The following is an 18,070-nucleotide window of genomic DNA, read 5'->3' as shown; positions in this document are numbered from 1 at the left end:
TTTCTAAGCATACACACGAACGTGTTTCTCGTTGTAAACCAGCCAGACGAGAAAGACGACGAGGAAATTGAGACTCCCAAAGAGAAAAAAGAGAGCATGTTCTCTTTTTTTCTCATCGAGATCCACGACAGTTTTCTCGCCGAAAAACATACACACGACCGTTTTTCTCGGCAAAAATGCTCTGCATTTTTCTTGATGGATATTGCAGAGGAAAACTGTCGTGTGTACGAGGCCTGACAGTTGGCATCTGGTCAACTGCCTGACCACACATATTGGGTTTGATTTACTACAGGGTAATAGGCTGTTCACTTTGCAAATATATTTTCACCTAAGCTATGAGAATGTTCCGTTGCAAAGTAAGCAGTCTATTTGTGTTTAGCAAATCAATCCTATTGTTTCCCTTCTCTTGAGAGTGTATAAGGCCTCGCACACACGACCAGTTTCCTCGGCAGAATCCATCAAGAAACTTGGTGGGAGAGTTTTTTTGCCGAGGAAACTGGTCGTGTGTACATTTTTCATCGAGCAGACCGTCGAGGAACTCGTCGAGCCAAAAAGAGAGCATGTTCTCTTTTTCCTCGACGGGAATGGAGAAAATTGGCTCATCGAGTTCCTCGACAAGCCTAACAAGAACTTGACGAGGAAAACTATGTGTTTCGCCCGCCGAGTTCCTCGGTCGTGTGTACGAGGCCTTAGAGTTTTATATCGCAGAGTTTCATAATTGTAATCCTTTAGGGCTTGTTTACACCAAAACGCAGAGTTGGAAAGGCACGTTTCCCGCACTGCATGAAAACATGCTGCCATTGTAAAATGCATGTTGGTGCCATTATATGTTACCCCATAAGCATCTAGCAAGCACAGCACCTTTGCAGCCACCAAACCACATTCTACCTCAATACTATGCGGTTTGCTGCAGTGCAATTTGCAAAAGCAGCACCTGCATTACAAAAGCACCACCTGCATTACTTTTTGTGCATTGCCATGCATTTGGCAGCCCATTAAAATTAATGGACTATCAAAACCGGTACGCACCAGAATGCAGAACAACATTTTTAGACTTTTGTGTGTAAGTCCAACAGTGACTATTTCTCCTTAACAAAAAAGTTTCAATGGTGTATCAATGCAATACATGACAGGCTTCTATCATCCAGGATATAGATTGACATTTTAAATTTTAGTAACAATGCCAGGAAAGACCAGCTAGCAAAAGGCTCTTTTACACCTGTCTACACTTACAGCTAACCTAAAAAAAGAAGGTAAAAAGCAATGTCCTTCCTAATAGAAAAATTGCTAAAAATGTCTAACTTTAGCAGGCCACCCTTCTTTTGACCAAGGCCATCCAAAAGGGTCCTTAAATAGTGTCACATGCTGTGATTATTAAAACCTGTAAAAGTCTTAGCTTTCAGACAAATGCCTGTAATAACTGTGGGCACCTTTAGTGCCAACTTGTGCATAATAAAAATAGAAGCTATACAGCTGCACATATAGACTAGCAGCAAAATGGATTGATTTGGAACTAGCTGACACATTTTCAATTTTGTAAACTGCAGGCTGGAAGAAATATAAAGTTGATTTTAATGTTGCAAGCTTGCTAACAAAAATAGCTGTTGGCGAGGATCTCCTGGAATTGTGCCATTTAATTATAAGAGAAGACAAGGTGCATTTTTACACCTCCTAAAAACTGGAGGAAAATCTTGGCATCTCTAGGGACACACGTCAATGTTCTGCAAATTGTTAACCAATGTTATTCTAGTTTTATAAGTAACAGAATTAGGTGTGATTGACACAATAACAAAATATCACTGTTTATTCTAATCCTATATCCTTATCAAAATATGTGCAAATGCTACAGATTTACTATATGTGTGTTATAAATTACTTCTAGTGCTGAGAAGAGGGTGCATGCTTAAGGTGTCCAAATACATAAGCTGGACACGCAGGCATGGTTTAAGCACCAAATAATGCTTTTTGTAAGATCATTCAAGGAACGTGCATACTTTAATCACTCATCTTTGCATGTTCATGCAGTGGAGGAGAGTGGGCAGACAGCTCCAGCTCTGGGCCCTATTTGATGGGAACCCATAATTACTCCATGAATGATCTCCAGAGATAGGTCTGTAATTTTCACTTCTCTGCCTTTTGGCCATTTTATAGCTATACAGGCATACCCCACTTTTAAGTACACAATGGGGTTTATTTAAAGCTGGAGAGTGCAAAATCAGGCTCACTTCTGCATAGAAACCAATGAACTTCTTACCCCAGCCTGTTCAATTAATAATTGGTAATAAAACCTGGAAGCTGATTGGTTTCTATGCAGAAGTGAGCCTGATTTTGCACTTTCCAGCTTTAGTAAATAAACCCCATTGTGTACTTAAAGGTGGGGTATGTCTGTATAGGTATATTTAAACAGCTACTCCATATGTTCCATAGCTCCATACTTGGTGACATTGGATGAAATGTTGATCCCTTGCAGTGTTACTAAGATCCTGGTGGAGAGATTCTCTCCTGCATCTGCTGGAGATATAACATGATTCACTTAGAACAAGGGCTGTCACAAATGCAGCAATGGAAGGAGAAGGTCTCCCTGTTGGGATCTCAGAGATCTTTAACAACGAGGTCCCAGACCATGGTATGCATGGGCACATTATCTCAATTGATGCAATCCATTTTGGGTGCTACTGCGGTATGAGAGTTAGTAGGGAGTCCAAAGTCGGATTTCATGGCAACCTGTTATAAACGAAATAAACAGGCTGCCATTGCTGAAACAAAATGGTGTTAGTTTTGTGGATATTAGGTTATTGACTTAAAAAAAAGTATGCAGATCACAAGCTCTTACTTTACTTGTTGCATGCTCTTTCCAGATCAACAACTCTGAAAATACTGAAGCCAAAGATTGCCAGAATGCTGCCATTTTTGAAAGAAGGTCAGAAAAAGCAGCATATACATATCTATAATGACAGATTTTCTTTCAAATACCCAGACATCTGACATAGACAGTGATTTAAGTCATGATAGTCACATACATGATTTTCACCACTGGCTTGCCTATGCATCAGAACCTCTATGACCTTCAAAATCAGCCATATCTTTAGACTTTAGGTTGAAAATGTTCAACACAGCTAACAGACATTAGCCCAATGGAGAGTTCTGCAGAGTTATCTTCTGCAGTCTGAGCCTGTTAAAAAACCAGGGGAACTGTTGGTAGGTGTTTAATATTAATTGGAGCCATAAGGCAAAAAGGTTGGGTGTACTGTGCCCAGGAAAAAGGCAACTCACTGTCAATTATGTCAGATAATCCTTGGGCGCCTAGAAGTTCTCTCAGACGGGACACCTCATCTTTAAGCTCACGGATAAGCCTGTTGTTTGGATCTTCATTAATAACAGCATTGCATCGAATTTGTTTAGCACGATCAGCATATCTGAAGTAAGAAAACAGCATTTGTTAAATATTAACCATAAAACATTTATTGTTGCTTGTGTCCACTAAAAAAGAAATCTACAGCACAAAAAAGCATGATGCCCTGATAAAAAAACATTTGAAAGGATTTGGGTTAATTCCAAATTATACTGGCAACTTAACAATAATATTCAGTTTCATAAACAGCATGACTAAAAATGACCTGCAATTGGTTGCATGTTCACACAGGAGACTCGCTCTCTACTGACTTGTGTACTAATTGGTAAATGATGTGATATATCTTTCTGTATCCGTCATGTATAAGTGCATGTATGAGATTATGTCACATATGCACATATTAGGAACAAAGAGATTGGGTATTTTTTAGTGAAGCATCACCACATTTACTAAGCTCTAGGAAAAATGAGCGCAACTGCACTTGCAACGTGCACAGTCTATTTTCCTTTAGTAAATCAATCCCTGAGTCAGCAGTCAGGTGTCAGATTCGGGTATCAAAAGCAATCAGAATCACTTCATACTGTTTCAACTCTGTTCCCTCTTCTTTCGCTCCCCTACTCCCTCCTTTTTATTCTGTTTCATATTTCCTTAAAATTGGCCTCATCATATTTAATAGAACTTTCTAATTTATAAATACTCAAAACAACATGATTACATTTTAATGTAAAAAAAAAAATCATTGGGTTTATTTAAAATGTCATTAATGTACTTTGAATATTTATATGGAAGACAATTATTAAAGGTGGGAGGAGATAACAATATTGAATGGTGCCAATAATTGTATTATGTGAATATTAACCAGTGATGTTTGGAAACATGCAGGATGGAGCTCATATATTGGGGACATTGAATATACCCAATTAAATAATTAATAAGCTCTAAAACATTTTTTATATATTTCCATGTCTTTGAATTTAATATACCTTACACAATATGTCGCTTAAAAGCCCCCGGGGGGAATTTCTCCATTTTTGTCTCTACAACATTTTGGGGTGTGCGGCCCTTGGACTCTCAATATATGCGTTTTTCCTTGTCTCAAATTGTTTTTGGGTGGTTAAACACCCCTCCCCCAACCAACGCATGAGAACCTAATATAAATAATGTGATAGTCTACTTTTTGAATATCATAGTGGTCATTTTTCTTGTTTATGGCAATGTTTCCTGTTCTCGATCGATTTTTCGATCAAGACGGGTATTTTTTGGGATTTTTTGTTTTGGTATGAGTATATATATATATTACAGTTTTGGTATATAGGCCATCACTTTGTTGTGTACCTATAGGTATCATAATGTATGTTCCCCTTCCGAAAGGATTGTCCATAAATTGCAACCCAAAAATACATATTTTTGGGTCAACTCGCCTTAACACCCATCTTTTCCATAATAAATGACTCCATCTATTCATGTGGCCTATAGCTCGTTACCAGTTAAGTAATTCACTCATTAATGTAATGTTTGAATGTATATGCTATTACCATACCCCTTTGGGGTTATTCACTCTGTACTTTGTATCTTTTATGTTTTTGATGTCCTGGGTGCACACTGATGCTCCCCTCCTCATTCCTCCCCCACCTCTCCATGTGGGGCGGGTGCCGCCACTTTCACAGGCTTCCCGACACGGCGGGGAGACGTGTTATTATTCACGATTCTCCCCATTGCTATGCTCCCCTTAGGGTGTGCCATTCCACCTGTGGCCACCCGGGGGAACATTACCGTGTCGGCAGCATTCCTTGATCACCTCCAGAATTGCCATGACGCCGCATGCATGCATGGCCTCGGCCCTGCATGCGTTTTTGCGTCAGGACATCACGCGATTGCGATGGAGGTGACGGCAGTGGCCGAAGCATCAGCTTACAGGAACGCCGAGGGAGTAAAGAGTTAACCAGCACGGGGCTGTGGTTGATGAGGGGGAGGGAAAAGACGACACCTGGCACTAATTGGCTTAGACCCTATTTAATGTGCCTTATTTTCCTGGGTTTGGTAATGATCCCAGAAGAGCTCCCTCCACACACTGAAAGGATGTGAGCCCATGTGAGTACTTGATCCAGCATACTACATATATTCATATTATTTTTGCACACTATACTACACTTATACATATTTATGCCAAGATCTTGTTAGTACACAATGACTTTATACTCTTATTACAAATACATATTGAATCATTATGGGTGTCGTCTGTTTTTCCTAGCCCCCCTCCCCCCCTTCTCGCAGGTTCACACCCGAGACTCCCTGCAAGCCTGTGTTTGGTTTGACTCCCGCCTGGAGTGATGGGGGACGTTCATCATGGGGATATTGGGATCCTTTGTCTGCACCATGACCATTATCTCTGGTTACATGTCACCTTCTATATGCTTCGAGCGGTAAATATATCCTCACTATCTGTACTATGGGTGCCAGCATTTTACTTGAATGTTGGTATCCTAACATACTTTTTTTGACATCTTTCCAGAATACAAATCCCCCTGAAGAAGACCAAAGTGTGGTCGAAACGCGTCGGGGTATTCTTATGGAAGCTACTTCATCAATGGCACTATATATTATTCCATTGTATCATTTAACATTTAATTGTTGTTGAGATAGGTCTCCAACTGTTTGTAACCTGAATGTATTTTATATTACAACTATCTGCATCTTCATTACTCGTGATACAGAAACCTAGTAAAGAATTTATTTTTTTATATATTTCCATGTCTTTGAATTTAATATACCTTACACAATATGTCGCTTAAAAGCCCCCGGGGGGAATTTCTCCATTTAAGCTCTAAAACATGGTTATAAGTATTTTAAAAAAAATCTACTTTTTTACGTTAAACTACAATAATGGTGCTTTTAAATATGGCTTATGCAAAGTTAGAAAGTTCAATAAGATATGATGAGAAACTAAAAAAAAATTGAAATGCAGCAAAAGGCAGGAAAGCTATGTGTTAAAGGAGAGTAGGGCAGAGTTGATAAATTAGAAACTCTGACCCCTGACTGTAACACTTGACTCCTGACGCTAACACCCGACAAAGGCCCTTTCACACTGAAAATGCAAAAAAAACACAAAAGAATTCCCTTTAAATCCTATTGGACTCTGCGGGTGTGGTGTGTTTTAAAAAGTTCTGCATGCTGCATCTTTAAAGAGCTTTTCAAAACCACACCAAAAATGCAGCTCCCCATTAAAATATGTGTAAAAATTTCTTAAAAAAATCATCAAGTTGCGTTTTTGGTGCGTTTTTGAGTCACATTTTCCTGTTTCACAGGTGCATGCCACCACAAGTAAGATGGGAATGCACTAGCAGCAATAATATAAGGTAACTTTTTGAATAAAAAAATCATAAAAGCGGCGCTATTTACGAGACTATCCAGTGCTAAATAGACATTATATAATAGTAAGAGATAAATAAGAAAAAATAAAAAAATCATATATGTGGTTGGAACTCCACTGTAATCTCTATCTTTAATATTGTAAAGAAAATAACCGAAACTAGCATAATACTATGACACCAATAACAACAGTGATATCAAATTGAAACTTTCTTTTGTCAAAATCCATGATTCCCAAAACATCAAAATTGCTAAGGCTAAATCCATGGTCCATTGGATTGGACAAATGGTGTATGTATGGTAGCTATAGGGAGTCCAAAGACAGATTTTATGACAAGTTTCAGAATTGTTTACATATACTGTTTACTGGAATACATGAATTTCTCACCGGAGGGTACTGAGTGTCTCATCATAGTTGATATCTGCAGGACTTAAAGCAGCTACCATTGCAGTTCGAGAATTTCCACCTGTCAAACAGATATTGTTATTAGAAACCTCAAATATAAAAAATACATAAGATCTGAACATTTTCATTGTCATGTACCTGTATTGTAAAGTAAAAGGAATTTTAGTGTTAAATAAGTGACCCCTGCTTTAAAGCTCTCCCTGGAAGAGATTTACTCAGCCATGTAAGGTACCTACGTTTCACCTATGAGCACTCTTGTCCCATATGAACATAGATGACAATAGTAGTTGTTTACGTTTTGTAAACCCAGAGCATAATTTTGTAAACTGTGCATATTGTAGGTGCAAACCTATCTTCTTAGGACATGTGTACACGGTCACATAAAATGCTGCCTTAACCCCAAATGCCCCTTTATCTGCTCACAGTGTTCATTAAATCCTAGAAGCCGTGTTACCACAATATGGACACATGCTTGCCTTTGTTGGCAAGCACACTGCAAAGGATCTGAGCAGAACTCATGCACATTCCCACTACGACAGTACTGCCCATGCAGTTCAATAAACTCTATATAGAGTTCTGGCTGAACCGAGAGCTGATGAGATTTGTGTGGTCTCTTATATACAACAAATGTACACATATCTTACATTTTGTAGTAACAAGGGTAAACTAGAGCTAAAGGCAAAAGTTTTTTGGGATAGAATCCACTGTCAGTTATACTATCTAGCAATTCAGATTCTCATCAATCACTATGAACAATTCCAGTTGACCTGCTGAAAAAGAAAATCCTCCGATAAGGTCCGATCCCAACATCGGTTTGCCCGTAAATGACAGTTCTGGCAGATGACAGCTAAATAAATGGACCTTCATTGGTCAATAACTTCACCCAGGAGACCCTTACCTTTTTTTCCCTTCTGTTTATACTTAGCTGTTTTCTGCCAGAGTTGTCATTTAAGGGGTGACCAGTTATCAGGATCGGATTGCGTTGGCAGCATGTATTTTTTTGCCATGCATGTGGCCTGGTATGGTTTGGAAGTGGGGATGGGAAGCATTTTTGCCCCTCCCTCTTTCCTGGCCTGCCAGGTTGAATGCTCAGATAAGTCTGGAAATGCAGAACCTAGTGCCCAAATGTTACTTCTAGGCTGTTTCCCAGCAAGATCTGGTTACAATACTCCAAAAGCCAGCCAGAATGGAGAGCTGCAATTTAGTGTTTCAGCAGGGAGGATTCCTCTATCCACCTCGATTGATTCCTCTATCAACCACTGGTTGAATGGAGAAAAAAAAGATACATCTATGGCCATGATTACACAGCAGAGCTGAAGAAAAGTTGTCTATTCTCCTAGCACACTACCAAAAAAATGAGGCATGCTGGTAGTAGGTGGGGTTAGCCTGAATTGACCTACAGTTTTTCTTGACCAGTGTCAAATCCTCCTGAAGGTGGCCGTATAACTAAAATTTAAATCAAAGCAATTATATTCACATAGACTGATTCTTGTAGAATCATACACAAGAATAGAAGACAAAATACATCCCTATATACATACCACCCGTATCCCTTTATGTTTTTTATTTATTGTATTACATTTTTGTACTGTATGTGACACCTTAAAAATTCTCCTGAAATGTGTTGTATGGTATGGTATCATATTGGGATGTTGTGTCAAAGAGAGGGTGCTAAGTAGGATGAATAGCTATATAGTGTACAGTGCTTTACTCAATATTTAATATCTATGGGGTTGTTTGAAGGTAAGTAAGCAAAGGGTAGGTTCAAAATTAGATAGAAATTATGACACATCCTTTAAAATGCAATAACAAGTCTTAGGCCTCGTACACACGACCGTTTTCCTCGACAGAATCCATCAAGAAACTTGGTGGCAGAGCTTTTTTGCCGAGGAAAACTGTCATGTGTATGTTTTTCATCGAGAAAACTGCCGTGGAACTCGATGAAAAAAAAAAAGAGAACAAGATCTCTTTTTTCTCGTCGGGAGTCTCAATTTCCTCATCGTGTTCCTCGTCGAGCTGGTTTTCGACGAGAAACACGTTCGTGTGTATGCTTAGAAACCCGCACATGCTCAGAAGTGTGGCGCCAGTAGAATCAAATTTCCCCTTTATAGTGCTGTCGTACGTGTTGTACGTCACCGCGTTTGAGAACGAGGAGATTTTGTCTTGACAGTGTGTATGCAAGAATGCTTGTCAAGATTCTCGACAAGCCTAACAAGGAACTCGTCGAGTAAAACAATGTTTCATTTACGACGAGTTCCTCGGTCGTGTGGACGAGGCCTTAAACCTCTTAAATGTTCACAGAACGGTATGTGAAGTGTTGTCTCATCAGCATCTCTAGCCCAGTAGATGGTTCATGCTGCAATACAGCATACGTGTATGGAGACATACAGAATGTTGATTCTTGGCCCTCTGTTTAAATAGAGGAACATCTTTTTAATTTTATCCGTCTCTGTCCAGTTTCAATTAAAGTAATTTTACCAATCGAATACTTCTGAAATGCCTACCAATACCTAAATTACCCAGTATGGTCAAAAATGTATCAAATGGGGTGAAAACAAAATAAATCAATTATGCTATATTTAGAATACCCCTACAGATGTTCCTCATTGAAAATGACATATTGTGCCAGATTTCACCTGCAATGAAACAATAATGGCTTTGACCTTTTATAGACAGGCCCAAAGTATTGTCATCTTTTGCTGCTTAAAACATGACAGTTGCGGTATAAAAGAAAAAAAAATGTTACCCAGGTTCTCTCTTAAAAGCCAGGTGAGTACGGAGTCTCTGTATGGAACAAAATCATTCTTCTTCTTTTTCTTATTCTAAGTAGATCATAAAAAATAAAATAAAACATTTATATACAGTTTATTTTCCCTGTCCCAACATTCACATTTAAACTTCAACCATTCCATTCATGAAAGTCTTATAAAAACTTTCTCTATAATTACAGGCTTGTCATTTTAATTTAGTTTTTTTCAACAAATAGCAAAGCAGGCAGAACATCTCTATAGTATGACTTCCTTCTGATGCTTTTTACTTATGTTATGCATATAAAAACCAAGAACAAGTTTGATAAATAGAAGCATGTACTGTATGATATTCCTTAAAATATCATTCCCAACTTGAGATGATTCAAAATTGTAGCTTTCATTTCCCTTTAATTTGGGGGAATTCAGTAATCTTTCCATCTAATAAATCTTCTGCCCTTGTTGTTTTAACTTTGGATAGTAAAATATATTTTTTTCTGCCAGTAAATACCTTATACAGCCCACTTCCTGTTTCTTGTCTGGTCATTAGCCTAGGCATATGACATAATGCACAGCTCTCTCTCTCTCTCTCTCTCTCTCTCTCTCTCTCTCTCTCTCTCCTGAGAGTTTGCCAGGAAGGGAGGGGGATGAGTCATAAGAGTGCCAACGAGAGCTACAGAGCTGGAGGTGTGCCTCTGTATGTCTGTGTAAATCCAGGAAGTGAACAGGTAGCAGCTTCAGCTGCCCACAGTTAAAATGGATGCAGCCAGACTTAGTGGGGGGAGATTTCTGCAGCATATTTGGCAAGTGCAGAATCACAGTATATATAAAATAATATGTAAAGTGGTTGGAGAAAATCTTCGGAATGGCAAAGATGTTTTTATTACAAATTATTTGAGAAGAATGCAGTTCCTCTTTAAGGCATTTTAGTGTTTTTTTACGATTGTAAAAATGACTTTAAATGGGTTGTAGCAGCTCCTTTTTGACTACTCTGGACTGGTACTAAACAAGAGCCCCATTAACCTCAATATTTTAGCATAAAGAAAAAAAAAAGTTTTGGGTGGAGGAACTTGACTGGCCTACACAGTCCTGACCTTAACCCAATAGAACATCTTTGGGATAAATTAGAGCAGAACGCTCATTTGACTCAATACTTATCAGTATATGAGTCCACGCTCTCTGGTAAGCATGGCTAATCTTATCATATGGTGGTGGATCTCACAATCAAAGGCAAAGTCAAAACCCTTTTGTGCCCTCACATGGGTGTCTTTTCTTCTATTTAAGTGATTTCATTTTCACAGTGGACTATTTTTTATATGATTATTTAGAATCCCTACATTTTTGGATCACTGCATGTTTTTTTATTCATTACTTATTATTGTCGATGCACATTATTATGTGATTTTGTTGTATCACTACATCAGTCTTATTGACACTTCATTTATCTATTCACTTTATATTCTCACATTGTACTGAGCGCTGCACTGTTTATTTATTTGTTATTCTCATAGACACACTCCTAAACATTGTGGACAGCCTTACCAGAAGAGTGAAACCTGTCATAGCTACAAAGGGTGGGCCAACGCAATATTGAACCCTACGGACTAAGACTGGGATGCCATTAAAGTTCATGTGCGTGTAAAGGCAGGTGTCCCAATACTCTTGGCTCTATATATATATATATATATATATATATATATATATATATATATATATATATATATATATATATATACAGTATATATATGAATTGTAAAGCCACAATACAGAAAATGTTACCTAAGCAGTTCAATGGGCCAAGCAGAGTATCCGCTACAGTGAAATGTGGCTGATGGCAAAATCGGTAATTTCACAGCAAAATGACACCAGTCTTAATCACATACATGCTCATAGTTAGTCCAAATACAGGGTGTTTTTTTTTGGCTGTAGTTACATTAATTTTTTTTTACCTGTTCTGACTTACAAACAGATTCAACTTAAGAACAAACCTACAGTCCCTATCTTGTTTGTAACCCGGAGACTGCCTGTATACTGTATATATATATATATATATATATATATATATATATATATATATATATATATATATATATATACTTTATTTATTAGTGCAAGTGTCATGAATGTTTACATAAAGCAATGACTGAGTAAACCCACCTTATTGGTTCCAGAATCCTGAAAAAAAAGAAAGAAAAAAAAAAGACAAATCAGCTGACACATTAGACACATGTATATATTAAAGTGATGATGTCACCCACTGGTTCTTCCAGCTCCTCCTATATGGGGGCACTTGTGTGGGCTTGCTCCCAAGCTGCACTGTGTGCATCCATAGACTGAATTTGACTGGCTGCAGCAGGAGCTAACGGCTCCCGCTGCTGCCTGTCAGTCCCTGTGTGAAAAGGGACAGAGGAGAGAAAACTGTAGCTTAACAGGCATCATGGATATTTTGCCTGTCATAGAAGGTTGAAAGAGAAAGCATTTTTGTTGAGAGTCATAAACACTGTAATGTTGCATTAAAAGGCAGTGTTTATTCCTGCCTCCTTCTCTTAGCCACGCCACCCCACCATATCACATCTACTATCACATCTACTTGCTGAAAATCCTTTTGAGTTTTTCTGACACTTCAACCACAAACTGGAACAATCATCTCCAAACTGGGAAGAATGACCTTTAAAACCATGTCACCTACAAATAAATGTAATTTTAACATCTTCAACCAGGCAAGAATTCATATATTCAGCCATGTAACTCAGACAATTACAATGTGCTCCAGACTTTATTGCCTTGTGAGATGGGGTTATGTAATTAGAATATGGTTGATTTGTTTAATCCTACTCTTAATGAGCTGTCTTCCTTGCCTGACCCCCAAAGGTGGTCTTCCCAAGGAGTTAAGATGGTCGGACCCTTCTAAAGTCACCTCTGTTTATTACTCTGCCCCAGGGCTGCATTTAAGGCAGGGCAAAGGGTGCCCTGGGCCCTGTCATTGTTGTGGGGCCCAAAGCAGCTGCCTCATACTTGCCAACTATCCCAGTTTAAATTCCCTTGTCCCTTGAAGTTTTAGTCCTTTGCTGTGTCCCAATATCTCAGTGTGAAGTGCTGCTGCTAATGCTGCCCAGCTCTGCCCTATTGTGTACAGATGACTCACCTGCAGACCCTGTGTTTACATGTAAATAACCATCATTCATATGCAAATAATGGGATCATTAATATGTAAATAGCTGCAACATTCATATGTAAATAGCTGCAACATTCATATGTAAATAGCTGAGGCCGGCGGCATTCATATGTATATCGTGCCCCTCTGCAGTAGAGAGATGATGTGCTGTAACCTCTAGCAACAAATCAGTGAGCAGAATTACTGTACAGTAATCTCTAGCAACCAATCAACAAGAAGAAATCATGTGCTGTAACCTCTAGCAACTAATCAGTGAGCCATAATGTGTGCTGTAACCTCTAGCATCCATTTAGTAAGTGGTAACAATATGCTGTAACCTCTGGCAACCAATCACAATCACTGTCTGATCTGATACAGTAAACTGATTTTAAGTCTAGCTGATATTTATTGTATGTCTCAGAGCAGGTGGAGAACAAAATTGCATGGAGGGGCCCCCAAGTAAATTTTTTCCCAGGGTCCAATCAACATTAAAGATGGCCCTGCTCTGCCTTTGTAACAGACTCCAATCCTAGATTCGGCTCTGCACAGATTAAAGGGGTGGTTCCACCTAAAACTCATTTCTAGCAATATATTCGTAAGACCCGTTACACTGCGGGTAGGCTGGCTTCTTTTTTTTTTTCCCCGTACATACCGAGATCTCGGGGGTCTCGTCCCTAGGCGGTGGGCGTTCCTATTTGATTGACGTTCCTCGGACGGGCGCATACGTGACGTCACGACTTTCCGAAAGAAGCCGAACGTCGCCGCGCAGGCGCCGTATAGAGTCGGCTCTATACGGCACCTGCGCGGCGACGTTCGGCTTCTTTCGGAAAGTCGTGACGTCACGTATGCGCCCGTCCGAGGAACGTCAATCAAATAGGAACGCCCACCGCCTAGGGACGAGACCCCCGAGATCTCGGTATGTACGGGGAAAAAAAAAAAAGACACTGCGGGTAGGCTGGCTTAACGGGTCTTACGAATATATTGCTAGAAATGAGTTTTAGGTGGAACCACCCCTTTAAATGGGCCTCACCATTCACAGATGCTGATTGGACTGAATTTAGTGATACCTATAAAAACTGTTATCTCTTACAAATATAGGATTATACAGTTTAACATTTTCCATCATTCCAACTACACCCCCATGGGCGTCCGCTCCATAGGGCAAGGGAGGGCGCTTGCCCCCCCCTAGAAACCAGTGTCATGATCCTCGGGGAGAAAAACAGCAGGCAGGAAGCAAGGCGGCGGCACAGCGAATCCAATTAGAGCCGCTCTCTCTCTCTTCTAGCTCCAGCTGACAGAGAGGGGGGCGATCGGGGGAGATATACAGTACACCCAGCCCATGGCTCTCCTCTCCTGTCACAGCTCCGCTGCCGAGTTCTCTGGTAAATGGAGCAGCTGCGCTGTGACAGGGAGAGGAGAGCCGCGGGCTGGCTGTACTGTATATCTCCCCCGATCGCCCCCCTCCCCCTCTCTGTCAGCTGGAGCTAGAAGAGAGAGAGAGCGGCTCTAATTGGATTTGCCTTGCTTCCTGCTTTCCTCGCCATGATTGTCCACAGTAGAGGGCCAATCAGAAGATTCTGGGGACTGGGGGCATCATGGGAAATGTAGTCTCTTAAGAGTGACAGCCCCAGCGTGTCCACAAACACCATGCTAAAGCCCCCAGCATGAAAGCACTCTGCTGGGGGGGGGGTTACACGAGGAGAAAAGAGAATACTGTACTCATGCCGGGGGAAGCCAGAGAGAGAGCCACGCTGTACCCGCACCAACCAGAGAGCCACGCTCTACCCGCACCAACCAGAGAGCCATGCTGTACTTGCACCAACCAGAGAGCCACGCTGTACCCGCACCAACCAGAGAGCCATGCTGTACTCGCACCAACCAGAGAGCCACGCTGTACCCGCACCAACCAGAGAGCCACGCTGTACCTGCACCAATGACTAAGCCCCTCCCCTTCATGACATTGTCAAAAAGCATGGATGACCTTAAAATGATGCCCCCCCCCCCCTGGAAAAAGTTCAGCGGACGCCCATGTACACCCCTGTTCGATTACAGAAATGGGTCTGAGCCACTCAGCAGAATGCTTCAGAGGTTGTAGCCATGTTGCTGACCTTCACTGCTTTTGGTCCGGCTCGGTAGTTCAGGGATTTTGGGAAGAAATAGGCCCCTTTATCTCCTCTACACTGGGCTTGCCAAATATTTTACATCCCAAAAACTGCTTCTTTGGAATTTTTTGAGGACACTTTAATTATATGCTAAAGGATTGCTAGGTGCCTTATTTATCGGCATATAACACGCACAGGTGTATAACACGCACCCTAACTTTAAGAGGAAAATTTGGGCAAAAAAACTTTCCATAGCCCCCTGCGTATAACACGCAGGCACAATTTACCCTCTATTTTCAGGGTAAAAAGGTGAGTGTTATACGCCAATAGATACAGTATATTGTACTTTTTAGGAAAATACTTCTATTGTCCTGGAAAGGGTCAGTCCTACCTACATTGGCCTACTGGCTAAAACTTGGTAATGATTTCCTCCCCCTGTACAAACTTACTTTTGAACTTTGGAAAAAAAAATTGAGTGATCCATAAAATATGGGGTACATTGATTTCTAATCCCCTTACTTTACCTCTCTAGATCCACAGCATTAGTGTTGACTTTATATGGTTATGGTTATTGTAAACCTTGTCATGGCGTATGTAACATTCCCTTATTATATGTCCTCTAGCTATCTGTTGGCAATAACATGAGACATTGGGGGTAATTTACGAAAGGCAAATCCACTTTGCACTACAAGTGCAAACTACAAGTGTAACGTGCACTTGAAATTGCACTAAAAGTGCACTTGCAGGTGCAGTCGCTGTAGATCTGAGGGGAAGATCTTAAATGAGGGGAAGCTCTGCTGATTTTATCATTCAATCATGTGCAAGCTGAAATTTTTTTTTTTTTATTTTCCTCGTAACTACAGCGACTGCACTTCCAAGTGCACTTTCAGTGCAATTTTAAGTGCACTTTGCACTTATAGTGCAAAGTGGATTTTGTAAATACTGTAACATCCACTGTGTTTAAAGTATTTGTAAACGTTTGTGTTTTTGTTTTGGAATAAAAGCCTTTTTTTTTATGCTTACCTGCTTTGTGCAATGGTTTTACACATTTTTCATGGGGGTACCGTGCGGGCTCGCTTCCAAGTCCATTGACACAGACAGCATGACTCAACCCCACCCCCTGCTCCCGTGACACGGGATTTAATTGACAGCAGCGGGTGCTAATAGCTCCTGCTGCTGTCAATTTGTCCAATGAGGAGAAAGACAGCGGCTGGAGCCACTCGGCTCGTGCACGTCGCTGGATTGGATCAGGCTCAGGTAAGAAAAAGGAGGGTTTGGGGGGGGGGGGGGATCTGCAGCACAGAAGGTTTTTCACCTTAAAGGGGTTGTAAAGGTAAAACAAAAAATCCCCTAAATAGCTTCCTTTACCTTAGTGCAGTCCTCCTTCACTTACCTCATCCTTCGATTTTGCTTTTAAATGTCCTTATTTCTTCTGAGAAATCCTCACTTCCTGTTCTTCTGTCTGTAACTAAACACAGTAATGCAAGGCTTTCTCCCTGGTGTGGAGAAAGCCTCTTGAGGGGGAAGGGGGCGAGCAGGAGTGTCAAGACGCCCACTAACACACAGCTCCTTTATCTGCAAAGTAGAGAGCGTCCTGACCCTCCTGCTCGCCCCTTTTCTCCAGGGAGAAAGTGTTGCATTACTGTGTGTAGTTACAGACAGAAGAACAGGAAGTGAGGATTTCTCAGAAGAAATAAGGACATTTAAAAGCAAAATGGAAGGGTGAGGAAAGTGAAGGAGGACTGCACTAAGGTAAAGGAAGCTTCTTAGGGAAATGTTTTTTTACCTTTACAACCCCTTTAATGCATGAAATGCATTAAGGTGAAAAACCTTGAGACTTTACAACCACTTTAATTGTTTATTGTGATTTTTTGGGGTGGTCTTTTGCTTGGAAAACTCAATAAATATATCTTAAAAAAAAAGAAGAAAATAAAGAAAAATAATTTGGTTGCTTTCAAAAACTGGACACAGTGTATTGATTGGATCTGCAGAGGGAGGTGAGAAAAAGGGGCACCTTTCCTCTCCACGGTACCTATTGGCATTGACCTACTTCAGCATCAGGACACTGAATGCCTATATACAGAACTATATACTCACCATTTCAGCAAGAGCAGAAATAACCTTTCCCAGAGTTGTTAGAGATTTATTGATATTTGCTCCTTCCTATATGTGGAAAAGATGAATAGCTGACGTTAAAAGGGAATCTATAATGAATTTTGAGTCAGTATTTTTTATTAGGTTTATACATTCTAAACTTCCTGTTACAGATACATATTCATTTACAGTTACATTTATTAGATGACAAAGGAGTCTCAGAACATGGAATATCTAAAGAAAGAGCAAAGCAAAAGCTGTCTGCCTTCAAGCTCACTCTGTATGATTGAAGTTATTGTAGTTTTTACTTTTACTACAATAAAGAAATACATAGAGTATCCCACAAAAGTACACCCCTCATATTTTTGTAAATATTTTATTATATCTTTTCATGTGACAACACTAAAGAAATTACACTTTGCTACAATGTAAAGTAGTGAGTGTACAGCTTGTATAACAGTTAAAATTTGCAGTCCCCTCAAAATAACTCAACACACAGCCATTAATGTCTAAACCACTGGCAACAATGTCCAAATTGGGACCAAAGTATCAATATTTTGTGTGGGCACCATTATTTTCCAGCACTTCCTTAACCCTCTTGGGCATGGAGTTCACCAGAGCTCCACAGGTTGCCACTGGAGTCCTCTTCCACTCCTCCATGATGACATCACAGAGCTGGTGGATATTAGAGACCTTGTGCTCCTCCACCTTCTATTTGAGGATGGCCCACAGATGCTCAATAGGGTCTAGGACTAGACCATCACCTTTATGCTCAGCATCATTAGCAAGGCAGTGATCATCTTGGAGGTGTGTTTGGGGTCTTTATCGTATTGAAATACTGCCCTG

The 18,070-nt window shown here is 40.3% G+C and overlaps 1 protein-coding gene across 10 annotated transcripts in view; it reads right to left on the bottom strand.

Moving 5' to 3' along the window:
- Positions 1-18,070, bottom strand: part of KIF1A (kinesin family member 1A) — a 235,081-nt gene that overhangs the window by 87,852 nt on the left and 129,159 nt on the right. For all 10 annotated transcript variants that reach the window (XM_040348932.1, XM_040348935.1, XM_040348926.1 and 7 more), the window contains exons 9-13: positions 17,228-17,293; positions 12,032-12,049; positions 9,874-9,949; positions 7,110-7,188; positions 3,274-3,416 (exon numbers count right to left, since the gene is read on the bottom strand). In XM_040348932.1, the coding sequence (XP_040204866.1) occupies positions 3,274-3,416; positions 7,110-7,188; positions 9,874-9,949; positions 12,032-12,049; positions 17,228-17,293 (382 nt within the window). The remainder of the gene's footprint in view (positions 1-3,273; positions 3,417-7,109; positions 7,189-9,873; positions 9,950-12,031; positions 12,050-17,227; positions 17,294-18,070) is intronic.

The sequence above is a fragment of the Rana temporaria genome, chromosome 4 (assembly GCF_905171775.1).
Source record: "Rana temporaria chromosome 4, aRanTem1.1, whole genome shotgun sequence".
NCBI classification, from domain to species: domain Eukaryota; kingdom Metazoa; phylum Chordata; class Amphibia; order Anura; family Ranidae; genus Rana; species Rana temporaria.
The sequence above is the reverse complement of the archived record's forward strand: the minus strand, read 5'-3'. Positions and strand labels throughout refer to the sequence as shown.